This window comes from Corvus cornix, chromosome 19 (assembly GCF_000738735.6).
Source record: "Corvus cornix cornix isolate S_Up_H32 chromosome 19, ASM73873v5, whole genome shotgun sequence".
Lineage (NCBI taxonomy): Eukaryota > Metazoa > Chordata > Aves > Passeriformes > Corvidae > Corvus > Corvus cornix.
The window spans coordinates 5,787,995-5,801,853 of NC_046348.1; the positions used below are offsets into that span (position 1 = coordinate 5,787,995).

Below are 13,859 nucleotides of genomic sequence, written 5' to 3' on the forward strand. Positions count from 1 at the left end.
GCACCTTCACTGGCCTTTGAGCAGTGACAAAATGATGTGTGTGACAGATGACACAAACCAGTGCCCCACCTCTCCCAGGACTTAAAACCAGCACAAACTCTCTGTGCACGAGCTCTGCACCAAACCTGATGGGATCAGGAGCCCTGAGGACAAGGGTGGGCAAGGACACTGCTCAGGGCACTCATGTCCACCTCTGACTGTCCCAAAACAGGCACTGGAGGTGCCTGAGGGCTGAGCCTTCCCCATCGGGAGCTGCAGCTGGTTATGGCTCTGTTAAAAGGTGGCTTCTCCAAACCCATTCTTCCAGTGGGACATACCCCAGGAGCAAATTATTTGCTGGGTTTGCATTTGCACCAGTCCTGAGCCCAGTGAAAGAAAATTTAAAAACCCCAGAAATCACCAGTTTGTTTTCAAAGATTTTACTCGCCTACTGTGAGCCAGGGGCTGGGGTAGTGGTGATCAGAACAGCCCCTCATCGGCTGCCAGGGTGAGCAGGATGGCCTTGCAGGTGTTCTCAAAGAGGGCAGCTCTGTTCTGGGCCTCCCCCTTCTTCACCCAGTGGCGGTAGGTGCGGAAGGCACAGGCGTCGATGAGCTTGCGGACGGGCTTGAGGGCGTAGGGGTCCCTGACCACCAGCTCCCTGGTCACTGACTTCACCAGCCGGTACTGGTAGTAGATCCTCACCGAGGCCAGGACTGTCAGGCAGATCACCTGTGGCACAGGGAACAGCCTGGCATTCAGGGGGATTCCCACAACGGGGCCGGAGCACCCCCAGCACATCCCCACTGCCCCACTCCCATGTGGGGGAGTCAGGCAGGAGCTCAGTGCCTGGCACAGTTTAGTTCCTGTGGGGCTGGCAAAGGGCAGGGGTTCATGCCAGGGAATCACAGAATCAAAGCATGGTTTGGGTTAGAAGGGAACTTAAAGCCCATTTTACTCCACCCCCTGCCATGGGCAGGGACGCCTTCCCCTATCCCAGGTTGCTCCAAGCCCCATCCAACCTGGCCTTGAATACTTCCAGGAATGGGGCAGCCAGAGCTTCTCTGGGCACCCTGTGCCAGGGCCTCACCACCCTCACAGCCAAGAATTTCTTCCCAATATCCCATCTAACCCTGCCCTCTGGCACTGTGAAGCTGTTCCCCCTTGCCCTGTCACTCCATCCCTTCTCCAAAGTCCCTCTCCAGCTGTCTTGGAGCCTCTTTAGGCACTGGAAGGGGCTCCGAGGTCTCCCTGGAGCCTTCTCTTCTCCAGGCTAAACACTCCAGCTCTTTGAATGTTTTTTTTGGAGGTGAGAGGCAGTTTCTCCCTTAAATCCTTCCTGTGAGCCTGCACCCAGGCTGCCGCACCCTCCCAAACCCCAGCCCCATCAGCCTTGCCCAACTCCCAGTTTCTCCCAGCTCAGCTGGAAAACCCATCCCACCGCTGGTTCCTGCAGCTCCCAGCCTCATCCCCACCTTGAATTTCCGGAAGGGGCTGAAGTGCCGGACTTCCTCCACGTCGTACTGCTGGAAGAAGGGGTGTGCCAGCGCCTGGCCCGCCGTGTACCGCTGCCGCGGGTCCACCACCAGGAACCGCGAGATCTGCACAGGCCACCGGCTCAATTTGGGGTATCCCAGGGATCTGCAACACCCCCTCCACTCCCAAGTTTTCCCAACCCAAGCACCTACCAGGTCCTTGACGGTGTCAGAGCGGTCGTCCCACTCCGGGGAGCCGAACTGGTAATCGCCGTTCATGATCATGCGCAGCATCAGCATCTGCTTGCGGTGCCAGAAGGGCGGCGAGCCGGCCAGCAGGGTGTACATGATCACCCCGGTGCTCCACCTGTGGGCAGCCCACACAGACCCTCCAGCACCCCTGCACCAGCCCAGGGGCACCCAGCTGCATCTGCACCCCAGGGGTGGCCACACCTGCCTTTGTACCCCTGGAAAACCAGCAGAGAACTGCCCTGCATGTGCCTGGGGACAGGGGCTGAGCTCGCTGCTGGAGGGGGGGGATTGAGCTGAGCTGATGGGGAGTTGCTCCCTGGATGCTGTAGGAGGATGCCTTGAGATGGAGCATTTGACCCTTGCAGAGTTTTTTTAGGGAAGGGAGTGGGGCTTGGTGATGGCAGCCAGGCTGGATGCCCTAGGGCATAACTCGGGCCATGCAGGTGCCAGGTGTCCTGGCTCAAACTGAAAAGGGGATGTAATGCCCCAGTGTGTTTTGAGTGGTCGGTCACAGCTCTGACCACTGCAGACCCCTGAGCCTGAAGCCACCAGAGGTGGTGGCAAAAGCCCTGCAGAGCTCTGGTGGGCTGCCCTGAGCTGGCTGCTCTCTCAGGGGCTGCACAAGATGTGTTTAAAAGCCCCATGTCTCGGAGCCCAGCCCAAGCTGACTTCTATGAACAGAAAGTGTTGCCTTCCCTCCCACAATGGGGTAAAGTGGGGAGATGGGCTTGTCCCCAGGCTGCTTCTCCCCCTGCTCTGTGCCAGAGCCCCCTGGTGACCCTGACAGCCCCTCACAGCCACCAGTGAGGGGTATCCACCAAGCTTTTGGTGCATCATTTCATTCTTTCCAAACACTCAGCTTCTCACTCACATATCGACCTCCTTCCCGTAGCCTTGGTGCTCATCATCCATGGAGCACTGCAGGATCTCGGGGGCCAGGTAGCCAGGAGTGCCACAGATCTCTGTGGGGACAGGGACACAGGGCAGAGCATCCCCTGAGCCATGCAGGTGCCATCCCTACCCACCCCCAGGTGGGATCTTTGCAGGGATGGTGTCACAGGGAGGAATTGCAACTTGTGTGCATCTCAGTGGTGACTTTGGTGAATTATAGTGGCTAAAAAGTGAGTAAAGAAAATTATATGGATGCTTGTGGGAGGGGATATCTGTTGTTGGATGTGTGGCTCTTTGCATGTAGGAGTTGGGGGAAATAATGCTGGGCTGTAAGTGGATGGGGTAACGGGGATCAACTGGAGGAAAAAAGAAGTGGAATGACTAGGATGGTTTTCCTAAAGAGCAGCAGCTTTTTCATGGCAAGGAGAGAGGAGGCTGTGTGCAGGCAGAACTTGTCTGTGAGGACAGCAAAATCAGCCAAACAGCACCGATTTGTACCCACAGGTAAGACAGGGAGAGAGTGGGGCTGGAAGAACTCGCCAGGGGCACTGCAACAGTGGGGTGACCAGGGGCCAGCCCAGCATCCCCCCACCTCGCCAGCCCCCTACCTTTGAGCTTCTCATTCTCGTGCAGCTGGCAGGAGAAGCCAAAATCTGTCAGCTTGATGTTCATGTCATCATCCAGCAGGATGTTCTCCGGCTTCAGGTCCCGATGGACAATGTTGATGGAGTGCAGGTACTGGATCACTTCCAGCAGCGCTCGCATGATCTTCCTGAGGATGGGGGACAGCTCATTCCCTCTCCCAAATATCCACTGGCACCACAGTCCCAGGGATGGGGACAGGGACAGTGCTCTCAGCCCTGAGCATAGGGACACAGCCCAGGGTGTCTCAAACACACGCTCTGCTCTTGCAAGGTGATCTTCACCCCTCTGCATCCGGCCTTACCTGGTTTCTTTCTCGCTCAAGGTGACTTTCTCAGTGAGGTAGTCAAAGAGCTCCCCTCTCTTCATCCTGCACGAGGGAGGGGAAACAGAGTGAGGCAGAGGCTGAGCTGAAACAGCAAACCAGCTCTGAGTCCCTGGGGAGGATCACCCAGGGGTCTGTGCCCCTTAAAGGCCCAAAATAACTTTCAGAAAAAGGGGTAAAAATGCTTTTATATATTTCAGTAAAGTATCAGGCAGGAGGAGAAAAGGCTGTGCCTGGAGAGGGCAAGTTTTGGATAGAAACACAGAATTGTTAAGGTTGGAAAAGATCTTTAAGATCAGCAAGTCCAACCATCAAAGATGGGGCAGGGATGGGGGTCTGCCAGTGCCATCCCACTGCTCTGACATCCATTGCACTGCCCTGGCATTAGGAATTGTGGCTTTGCAGACAGCCTGGTCCCACTGAGCATATAAATAACCCTCAGGGATGCATGACAGCTCCCACCAAAGGTTATAGGGAAACCCGAGCAGCACTGAGCCGCTGACAGAGGGGAAACAGTGCTGGCAGCAGGACTGCAATGAGCTTGCAGTAGTTGAGGCTTCATTCTACCTTAAGAGCTGGTTGTCCCCCCACTTTGCCATTTTTGGGCCATAAAAAGCTGGGACCAATCTTCAGAGAGGGAGTGGGCCCGGAGTGCTGAGCCAGCTGGTACTTACAGGTCAAACACCAAGAAGAAGAAGGTGCTGGATTCATAGCTGTCCTTCAGCTGGACTGGAATAAAGCACAGGGGCTGTGAGCACAGCAATGGACCAAAAGCCACTGATTAAACTGCTAATTGAGTTAATGAGGAGTTGATCTTCACTAGTGTTGTGGTTGGGAGACAACATGGGGGGCACTGCCGGGGTGCGTGTGGAGGGAGAGCAAACAACGCTCTGAACAGGTGCCCTACATCACCCAGGGATTTCACCCCAAAAACCCTTCCTGGGGACACCCTGAGGAACAAACTGGGCAGAAACTCCCCTTGACTGGATGCTCAGGGCCTGACTTACTGACGTTGGGGTGGCCCGAGACCTTGCGGAGGATGTCGATCTCCTTGGTGGTGGCTTCCCGCAGCTCCTGCACCTCCTTGGGGGAGATGTTCCCTGCCGTGATGTCGATGATCTTCACGGCGTATTCCTGCCTCGTGGTTTTGTGGATGCACCGCCGGACCACGCTGCTCACCCCCCTGCCAGGGACAACAGGGAGAAAAGGGGGGTTCCATCCCTGCCTGCCCAGCCACCGGCACCTGGGCAGCCTGGGATTTTCATGCACGAGCGGGTCTCGCTCTGTCACCCTGTCTCGGTGGGACAGAAGGTTTTGAGCTGATGGAAAGTGCTGTTCCATGCTATTTTTAGCCCCATGCTGCTGTGGGCCCTGTTTGTATCAGATTCCCAGGGAACACTGTTCCTATCTGGCACTGGAGGACATGGAACCAAAACAAGCTGCTTGCCAAAAATAAAAGCTTTACCTGCCCAAAATCTCCTTCGGCTCATATTTTTCATAAAACTCCTTGGATGAGTTCCAGTCTGGTAGATCTTCTTCCTTGGTCATCTCTGGCTCCTGTCAGGCAGCACCCTGGGCTTGTCTGAGGGCAGAAAGGAGCTGCAAGGAAAAAAGAGTGAGGATGAGCTCTCACTGCTCCCAGGGCTGGGATCCTTGATCCCTTACAGAAGAAAGAACATTGAGGAGGAAGGAGGAGGATGATCCTGGACCAAAAACCAAAGTGGGTATTTTGCTGCTTGGAAAAGCCATGCTCTGTCCTTGGCACGCTGTGGAGATCCCACTGGGAACAGGAGAAATCCCACTGGATTTCCCCATAGCCTCACTGTCCCCAGGGGCAGAACCAGCCTGGCTGGGGCCAAGGCTTTGGGGAAAAAATGCTGCAGCACCTCAAAACCTCATCCCTTCCCTGCACCCAGCTCACAGCAGCAGCCTCCAGAAACACCACCCCACACCAACACCACCTCGAGGGCTAGAACCTGCCTTTTTTTTTCTTTTTTTTTTCCTTGTTATTTTTAACATGACAAAGTTGTCTTTGGCTGAGAATAAGGAGGGGAAAATCGTGTTTCAAGGGAATGGAAAGGGACTGAAGAGGAAAAAGAGGTGGTGAGGGTCAGTGAAGCAGCAAGAGGGGCTGGGTGGGTCAGGGTGCAGGTGGGGACAGAGGGACTGGGAACAGTGAGAGCTGAGCCAGCATGAGGACAGCAGCTGAAAGAGCTCCCTCAGCCACTCCTGTGCAGCTGCCAGCAGCCTCCACAACTCCTGAAAGGCTCTCATCCCATTTCTTTATCCTATTTCAGGCGTGGGGGGGGGGGGGGAGGGGGGGTCTACACAGCTTGGTTTGTGCCCATACACAGAGTCCAAGCACTTAGGGTGGAAAGCAGCTCTTACAAGCCCACGCAGCAAAATTGTCCCTTTGGAGTGACAGTTTGTTGCTGAAGGAAGGGACAGAGGTGGCCAGGAGATCCCCGGTTCTGTGGGCTTTCCTTTGCCCTCCTCTCAGTAACTCTGCCAGGGCACTGGCAGCTCTAAGTACACTTAAATCTCATTAGCAATGTGTATCTGTCCTGACCTGGTTTTAAGGACCAATGCGGTGTTTTGGCTGCTGCTGCCAGGGATGTTTAACACGGGCTGGAGCGTTTCTAAACAGCCATGAGTTTGCTTTAATTTACAAAATTTTAGCTGCTGGAAATACTGTGAGTAATGCCAAACCAAGCCGAAATAAACGAGAGGCAGGATCAGGAAGTGGGGGAAATAAAGTATCTTTGAGATGGGGGGGTAACGAAAACCTTTGATTATTTTTGAAGCTGAAAATCCAGGTCTTGGGGGTTGGTGTTGTGGGGAAGGGCTGGAGACTGGGGCGCATCCACGGAGCACTGCCGGGAGAAGCCTGGAATCTGCGTGCTGCCTTCTCCCGGCAGGGAAGAGCCCGGGAGTTTGTTTAAAACACCCTGAATTATATAAGCAGCCGGTGCAGGGCTCTAAGGGGATACCCTGGGTTTATTATCAGTGTGCAAGGGGGGCACAGAGCGTCGTGAGGGGATTTTCTGCCTTGAGGAACACTGAGGGAGAGGCGCTGGGCATCGCCCCCCGCCCGCAGCTGCCAAGCGGGGGGGGTCTTTGAGGAGGACGAAGGGTATTCCAATATCCATTGGGATAAACCCACAAAGCTCAAGCAAAAGCCAGCTTTTAGGCCGGCAGGGGAATGCGGCCCCTCTCCCTCTGCCCCGGGGTGCTCCTGCCCCGCCCCTCCCGCCGCTGACCCGGAGACAAAGAACGCTGAGCACGGGAGTTTTCCGGGGCAGGACCCCCCCCACACACACCCTCCCCTCACCGCCGCCGGCTCCTCACCTCGCTGAGGGCAGCGCCGGGCTGGGCCCAGGCCTGGTGCCGGGAGCCGCCGGGAGCCGCCGGGAGCCGCCGGGAGCCGCCGGGAGCCGCCGGGAGCCGCCGGGAGCCGCCGGGAGCCGAGTGCTCAGGGCCGGCCGCCGCCGCCCGGCCCCGCAGAAAGCGCAGCGCGAGTTGGCAGCGGCGGGCGCCGGGCGGGCATGGCCGGGCAAGGGGCAAGGGGGGGCCGGGGGCCGCCCCGGAGCTGCGGGACTTCCCCGGTTTAACCCTTCCGCCGCCGAGCCCCGGCGCGGCCCCGGGCCCTCCTCCCCGGGGTGTCGCTGTGGGGCCGCCCGGAGCTGCGGCCGCCCGCCCGGCCGGGGCTGCCCCCGAGCACGGGACGGCTCGGCGGGGATGGGCCGCGGGACGGGCTGGGAGCAGAGAATCGTGGAATCGGGAAAGGTGGGAGAGAGCTTTAAGAGCAGCCGGTCCTAGCACTGCCACCAGTGAGCCGCTCGGTCATCACCCAGCGCCAGGTCCGGACGCCTCTTGGACACCTCCAGGGATGGTGACTCCACAACTTCTCCGGGAAACCTGTTCCAGTGCCTGACCATCCAAACAGTGAATTCGTTTTTTCTAGTAGCTAACCGAATCTTAAGGCCATTTCCTCTTGTCCCAGATTGGCCCAAACCCCGCACTGGTTTTATTTCAGTTTCACCAGGACGTTGAAACACCGCAGAAATGAGATGGGAGTTTCATCAGCAGAAGCGAAGCTGCTCATGTCACCAGGACAGGCAGTTCTGCCCTCATCCCCCCTGTGTGAGGTGACTCTTCTCCATTTTGAACACTGATCTAATACTTTCATTTCCAGGAACTGCAGGCACGAGATGAAGGGCTTTAGGAACAGGCAGAACATCCAACAGCAGAACAGCACTTCAGGAAAAACAGGTCAAGCTAGGAAAGCATTTTTAACAGGAATTGCGCTTTTCAGAGCAGGGTTATTCCCCACCACACTTCCTGGTGGGGGCACAGCTTATCCAGGCTTTTCCAGTGATGTCCAGGAGGGTGTTTACTCTATCAGCCCCAAGGATTTCAGCAAGGCACGATGTGGCTGCTCCCTCCGATGGAAAAAGGAGGGTTTGCACTTTGCATCAGTAAATACTTTTTAAATAGTGATTATTATTTTCATGTAGCAGCAGTGGCTTTGTCACCTGCCTGAGCCAGGAAGGAGGGAAAGGCCACAGGACCATCCTCTCAGGGTTCAGCCCCATCACAGGATGAAAGAGCTGCAAAACACCCTGCCAAAATCAATTCTCACCTCCTCACCCTTTAAGCTCAACTCCAGCACTCAACTAAAGCAAGGGACTTCTAGAGAGAGTTTATTTATAGACCACATTACACACGTTCAACACAACAATCAGCAAAATCAGTTAAACCCTCGTTCGCTCATTCTGCTTTATTATTCACTCTTCCATTTTGTGCTAAATTAAATTGCGGCTGTGAAGTTGTATCACATCGGAGGCAGCTATGGCAGAAGTCAAGCCACAGGGATGAGAGTGTGAATATATGGACTAACAAGATACCAGACAGCTTTAAATTTTATTACTGAAGCTTTTTGTTTTCATTCGTAGGTCAGTTCTTGCAAGATGATCTTCAGCAGCCTCAAGCAGGCTTAGGCCAAACCTGAAAGGAAAGGAGTTATCTCAGTAAGTTCTGGATCCTTGAATGGAAAGGTGGTTTTCCTTGCCATAAAACAGATTTGTCAGGGTGTTCCCCCCTTCCCTCATACATTTTCTGGGATATGCTGAGCTGCAGACATCAGCACTGGTGCACAGCCACCTCCTTCCTTCCAGGACAGGATGGTTCTGTTGTCCTTAGAGCTCTGCTAATTCCCCAAATGTGCTGCTGCCACTTTTCCAGTCATCTTCAATCCATGCACCAGCACAAAAGCATCAGGAGTTCACCCTCTCTCCACCCCATCACCTCCAGCATGAAGCCCAACAGAACAGCAGCTGCTTTACCTGACTTAAGAGCACCTTCATCACTCCCCACCCTTCACCAGATGGATCAAAACCCCAGGACATCATTCCATGATAATTTTACCAATTATCCCATGTAACAGTTGCCTGTCAGCACTGTGTACTTACCATTGGCAACCCTGCACTGCTTGAGCACCTCACTGAAGCCCTCGCACAGCTTGAGGTCAGTCTGGTTCTGAGCACACTCCAGGAATTGTTTAATCTCGTACTGGCAAGGAGCATACTGCTGCTGCTGGGCAGCCTGAGCAGCCTGGGGCTCCTGAAAAACCAAACAGCTCTGTAAGGACCCTTCCAATGAAGCCAAACCATCCCCACACTGCTTGCCGAGATATCTTTCCTGCATTTTAGTCAAAATCTTCATGATTTTTAAACGGAAAACAAGTAAAGGGCTGAAAAACAAAGTAACTTTCCAGGAGTGGAATGCCACATTCCGAGCAGTTTTTGAAGTTACAAACACTTGAGTGGTTTTGATACACTCAGGTAACTCTGAGTGTATCAAAGGTCTCACCAACATCAGACCTGGAACATGGAAGTCTTGCCTGAATCAGAGGAATAATACAGTAGAAAATAACACTGATATCCTGCCACCAGCACAAATCACTCTTGAATCCCTCTGAACTCTTTTTAAGATTATTCATGGTGAGTTACCTTGGAGATTCAGTCCATAGCTACAGACTATATATGGTTTTATTTACATATATATATAGTCTATAGACTATATAAAGACTTTAAGTACCCCAGCTATGATTCATGTGGTGTTTAAGGCTCTAGCAACTCCCTCAGCCCACGTGGAACTGATCTTCCAAATCAACTGTGCCCATCAGTCGGTGTCCAGCTGTGCTTCCCCTCACCTGGTAAGTGATATCAGGCCTGGCAGCTTCGGAGCTGCCCCCTCCACTAAATCCTCCGGTGATGGCGTGCCCGATGGTGTGTCCCACGGCCGAGCCCACGGCCACCCCGGCAGCAGTGGTGGCCATCTGGGCCATCAGTCCCGGCTGCCTCGGCGCTGGGGCCGCCACGGCAGAAGGCGGAGCCGCTGCGGGGACAGAGGCCCGAGGAGCCGGCGATGGAGACGCGGCTCTCATCGGGGGTGCCCGGCTGCAATGACACAAAGAAAAACCTCACTTCATCATCATCATCATCGTCAATCCAAACCACGCCGGGCAGGAGCCACGTGGCTGCAGGGCCAGGAGTTCACCGTTCCAGCACAGAAAGTCCCGAGCTGGGAGGGACACACAGGGACCGCCAGTGCAACTCGTGGCCCCAAGGATCACGCTGGGATCACACACACCCCTGCTACACTCTGAATGCATGAACTCCGTGTTCTGGTGAGCGGCTTATGCAAGACAGGGTCAGGATTACACGCTTCTTTCCGCCTGTTTTAAAGCCTGGCCATTCCCCAGCTCGCATAGGGCTGTACTGTTTGGGGAAAAATAAAATACGACCCAAAAGCGGTTGATTAACAAGGCGTTGATGTCCAGGCCCTGCAGCCGAGCAGCCACACTTCCGTCCCCCCCAGCCGTCCAACTAACCCAAAGCCACCTCAGTTCAAACCAGCCGGGCACTGCCACCACCCCAGTGCGTCACCCGCCTGCACAATGGCGGCCAGGCCGCCGCGGCCTGCGCGGGGGCGAGAGGAAGGAGAGGAAAGCAAGGGGGCTCCGGCGGCCCTCACCTGGCGGGGGGCGCCACGCGGGACGTGCGGCTGCGGCTGCCCCTGGGCATGGCGGCGGGGAGTGGAGCGGCGCAGAGGGGAGCGGGAGGAATCAGCGAGCGGCGCGGAGAGAAGCGGAGGAAGCGCCGAGAGGCACGGCCCGACCCGACACCCGCCCGCCGCCTCTGAAGGTCACCGCGCGCTGCGTCACTTCCGGGACGCCGCGTGCGGGGCGGGGCTTGTGCGGAGGCCCCGCCCCCTCCGCCCGCCTGAGGCGCCGCGGTGTGAATAAATAAACACAATAAATAAACTGTAAATAAATAAACACCTACAATAAATAAACTGTAAGTAAATAAGCACCTACAATAAATAAACTGTAAGTAAATAAGCACCTAAACTGCAGTTAAACCCGCGCCTGGGGAGCCATCGGTCACAATAAATAGCGATCAACCTGCGTCTGCGGCACCTTCAGCCACAATAAACCCCTAAATTGGGATAAATACGCACGTGCAGGGTTCTCGGTCACAATAAACACTTAAATCGCGATAAACTCACTCCTTGTAGGATCCTCAGTCACAATAAACACCCAAATCGCGATAGACCCCAGTCTGTGTGGGACTTTTAGTCAAAATAAACACCTAAATCGCAATGAAAGTGTTCCAGCCTTCAGAGAAATGTTCTCTGTGGAGAAGGAGCCTCCAGAAGCCCTTCGGAATTGAGCCTTTCAGCGGAGTTTCACATTTTAGATTTCAGTCTGGGGCAGAGAGGGCTGATCCCTGAATGATCCCATCATTCCATAGAAATATCTCCAAGGGGTGCCAGAGGACCATCCCAGATTCTTTTTGGTGATGCCCAGAAACAGGACGAGGAGTAATGGCCGTAAACGAAAACACAACAAGTTTCACCTCAACATGAGAAAGAACTTTACGTTGAGGAGAAAGAGCTCTGGAACCGGCAGTGTCCCTCTCTGGAGACATTCCAAACCCACCTGGATGTGTTCCTGTGCCACCTGCTCCAGGTGACCCTGCCTTGGATGATCTCCAGAAGTCCCTTCCAACCCCAACCATTCTGTGATTCTGCGATTTTCACCCCAAAAAAAGAAGCAAGGGTCCCTCCTGCCCCCTCATCCCCACCCAGGGGCTGTCTCCTTGCTTTAGAGACACTGTCTACTTGGAGAAATGAATTTTTTAATGAATTTATTAACTCTTGTATTAATCAAGCTGTTTCTATACACAGCAGCAATAATATGGGATACCACAGTCAATAGTTGGGATAATTCATGACAAAAAAATTGCTTGTTCACAGTTTCTTCACTTACAAAGGAGGTGAAAGACCAGGCATTTCAACATCTTTTACATCAGGGGATGTAACTGTTGTGAAAGAAGTGCTAATATTGTGAGTTTATAGAGCAGAAGTACAGCTCAGAAAAGCAGTTGCTGATGTGAGAGTTATTAGGAGATAAATATAAATGATAAATCACGTTCAGAACAGGGACATCTGTGTCAGCTCACACTGCTGGTCTTGCTGCAGGAGCTCGTCTCTCAGAGCTTCTTCTCCCTGGTTCTTGGCCTCTCTCCATCTTGGCCGCTCCCCCGGTTTGGGTTTGGGGTTTTTGCGAAGCTTTATGAGTGGAGCACTCCAGACAGGCAGTAATTCACTGCAGAGCTGGCACCTTCTCCCCTGCGGTTGGCCCGGAATGCCCACAGATGGCTCCGGAGTTTGGCAGGGCAGAGCTCAGCCCCGCTCCTCCACCGCTGCTGCTTCCAGGGACACACATCGCACGTGTCCATTCGCTTTATCAAAAAGAAAAGCTTTGACTAAACCTCATCTTATTTAAGGGCCGGGCTATAAATGTATGGGAGAGGGTGCTTTCTTTTCCTCGTGCTTTAGTACATCTGTTATTTCTTTTTTGGTCACCCTCTTCCATCTCGGTCATCTCCACTCCTTTCCCATTGTCCCTTGTTCCCACTGAAAGCAAATCACGGCATAGAAAGCAGGAGTTATAATTTCGCTTTTCTAGAGTTCAAGCAACTCGTTTCTTAATGAGTGCTTTTCTCAATGCTTTTTAATTAATAGTTTTCAATTTTCCCTTTTCTCTTTTTTCTTTTTTTTTTTTTTCTTTTGCTGGCAGAGGGATTCTTGACGCTTGAAGTCATTTTGCCGCCGCGTCCCTCTTGGATTTGTTTTGTTTTGCAGAACAATGAGGGCAGGATGGCACTGCCGGCGGGATGAATGCTGCCATTGTGCTTTGTTCTCCTGCTTTCCTTGGGAAGACTCCAGAGCTCCCTTTTGTACCGGCTCACCCTCGCATCTGCTGATGCCCACAACGCACAAGGATTTTGGGAAGGGCAAGAGAACGAGTAGCCGGTGGCCATCCCGAAAATCAGCAATAACGGTGGTTGTGGTGATGTTTACAGCGAACAAAGATTGTTTTTTTCCAGCTGCCATGACTTTTGTGTGGGTACACCACAGGGATTAAGTGATTCTTTAAGCACCAGGCAGGTGTCGATGCTTCTTCTGTGAAAGAGAGAAGATCCAGCCCTGATTTTGGGTTGTGTCCGTTTTTATTGTGACCCAGAGTGACGGAATGCGATCCCAGATCTGGGAAACAAGTAATGAAATCCCATTGCTCAAGTGCAAGGTGTAATCTCCCGAGCCCTGGGGGAATCCATCAGCAGCTGTTCCCGAGCCAAGTGGAGCACCAGGCTGTGGTGTGCGCTAGGAAAAACAAACTTCTGATACGCGTCTTGTATCGTTTATCCAAATTGCACACCCCAGGAAATCTCGTGCTGAACTTTGGGGAGTGTAACAGGCCCTCTGCACACCAGATGGGCTCTCTGTGTCTGCAGGATGCGGGAGTTCGGCTCATTCTGTCCAAAAATCACGGAAAAGCACCTGGAGAACGGGGCTGAGGCTCACATCACCTTAGCTCCGGTGAAGTGACACATCATCCCCGAGGCTCAGGTCAGCCGCTAAGATTCTTTTTTTTTTTTTTTTTCGCATTTTCCGGAACTGCCCAGTTTCTCCCGCGTCCCAGATCTGAGGGAAAAAAAACGTGAGGAAAAGCCCATTTTCCGGCTGGAATCAGGCCGGGGCGGGGGCGTGAGGGGACTCTGCCGGGCCTCCCGGCGGCCGCCAGGGGGCGCTACGCCACGCCCCTCCCCCGCCCAGGCCTGACGTGACGTTGTCGCGAGGCGCCACGTCCGGCGCGAGCGGCCGGGGGGGCGGGGCCACGGCGGGGGGGAGGGGGCTGCGGCGCGCCCGCCCGCCCGGCCAAT

The 13,859-nt window shown here is 54.3% G+C and overlaps 2 protein-coding genes across 5 annotated transcripts; both read right to left on the reverse strand.

Annotated features, from left to right (window-relative positions):
• Window positions 1-403: 403 nt before the first annotated feature.
• On the reverse strand, window positions 404-7,015 carry PHKG1 (phosphorylase kinase catalytic subunit gamma 1). Of its 4 annotated transcripts, none has more exons than XM_039562964.1 (10): window positions 6,913-7,015; window positions 5,030-5,163; window positions 4,572-4,747; window positions 4,239-4,293; window positions 3,544-3,609; window positions 3,206-3,369; window positions 2,578-2,668; window positions 1,668-1,821; window positions 1,455-1,505; window positions 404-711 (listed from the first exon to the last, which is right to left on the reverse strand). In XM_039562964.1, the coding sequence occupies exons 2-10, from the start codon at window positions 5,110-5,112 to the stop codon at window positions 460-462; spliced, it is 1,092 nt and encodes a 363-aa protein (XP_039418898.1). In that variant the 5' UTR covers window positions 5,113-5,163; window positions 6,913-7,015; the 3' UTR covers window positions 404-459. The 4 variants fall into 4 exon arrangements, with proteins under 4 accessions (XP_039418898.1, XP_010400772.1, XP_039418897.1 ...); XM_039562963.1 differs by having other exon boundaries at window positions 406-711; window positions 1,455-1,596; XM_039562962.1 differs by having other exon boundaries at window positions 407-711; window positions 1,455-1,580; window positions 6,913-7,014.
• Window positions 7,016-8,250: 1,235 nt separating this feature from the next.
• CHCHD2 (coiled-coil-helix-coiled-coil-helix domain containing 2) lies at window positions 8,251-10,810 on the reverse strand. The gene is made up of 4 exons (XM_039562966.1): window positions 10,603-10,810; window positions 9,779-10,025; window positions 9,036-9,186; window positions 8,251-8,571 (listed from the first exon to the last, which is right to left on the reverse strand). Exons 1-4 carry the CDS (start codon window positions 10,650-10,652, stop codon window positions 8,561-8,563), a joined length of 459 nt encoding a protein of 152 aa, XP_039418900.1. The 5' UTR covers window positions 10,653-10,810; the 3' UTR covers window positions 8,251-8,560.
• Between the last annotated feature and the right edge of the window lie 3,049 nt (window positions 10,811-13,859).

Coding starts and splice junctions, on each gene's coding strand:
- CHCHD2 (XM_039562966.1), bottom strand. CDS start 10,652: ATGCCCAGGGGCAGCCGCAGCCGCACGTCCCGCGTGGCGCCCCCCGCC. Junction 10,026..10,602: donor CGCGTGGCGCCCCCCGCCAG/GTGAGGGCCGCC, acceptor GTGTCATTGCAG/CCGGGCACCCCCGATGAGAG. Junction 9,187..9,778: donor GGCCTGATATCACTTACCAG/GTGAGGGGAAGC, acceptor TTGGTTTTTCAG/GAGCCCCAGGCTGCTCAGGC.
- PHKG1 (XM_010402470.2), bottom strand. CDS start 5,112: ATGACCAAGGAAGAAGATCTACCAGACTGGAACTCATCCAAGGAGTTT. Junction 4,748..5,029: donor CCGAAGGAGATTTTGGGCAG/GTAAAGCTTTTA, acceptor TGTCCCTGGCAG/GGGGGTGAGCAGCGTGGTCC. Junction 1,581..1,667: donor CTGACACCGTCAAGGACCTG/GTAGGTGCTTGG, acceptor TGGCCTGTGCAG/ATCTCGCGGTTCCTGGTGGT.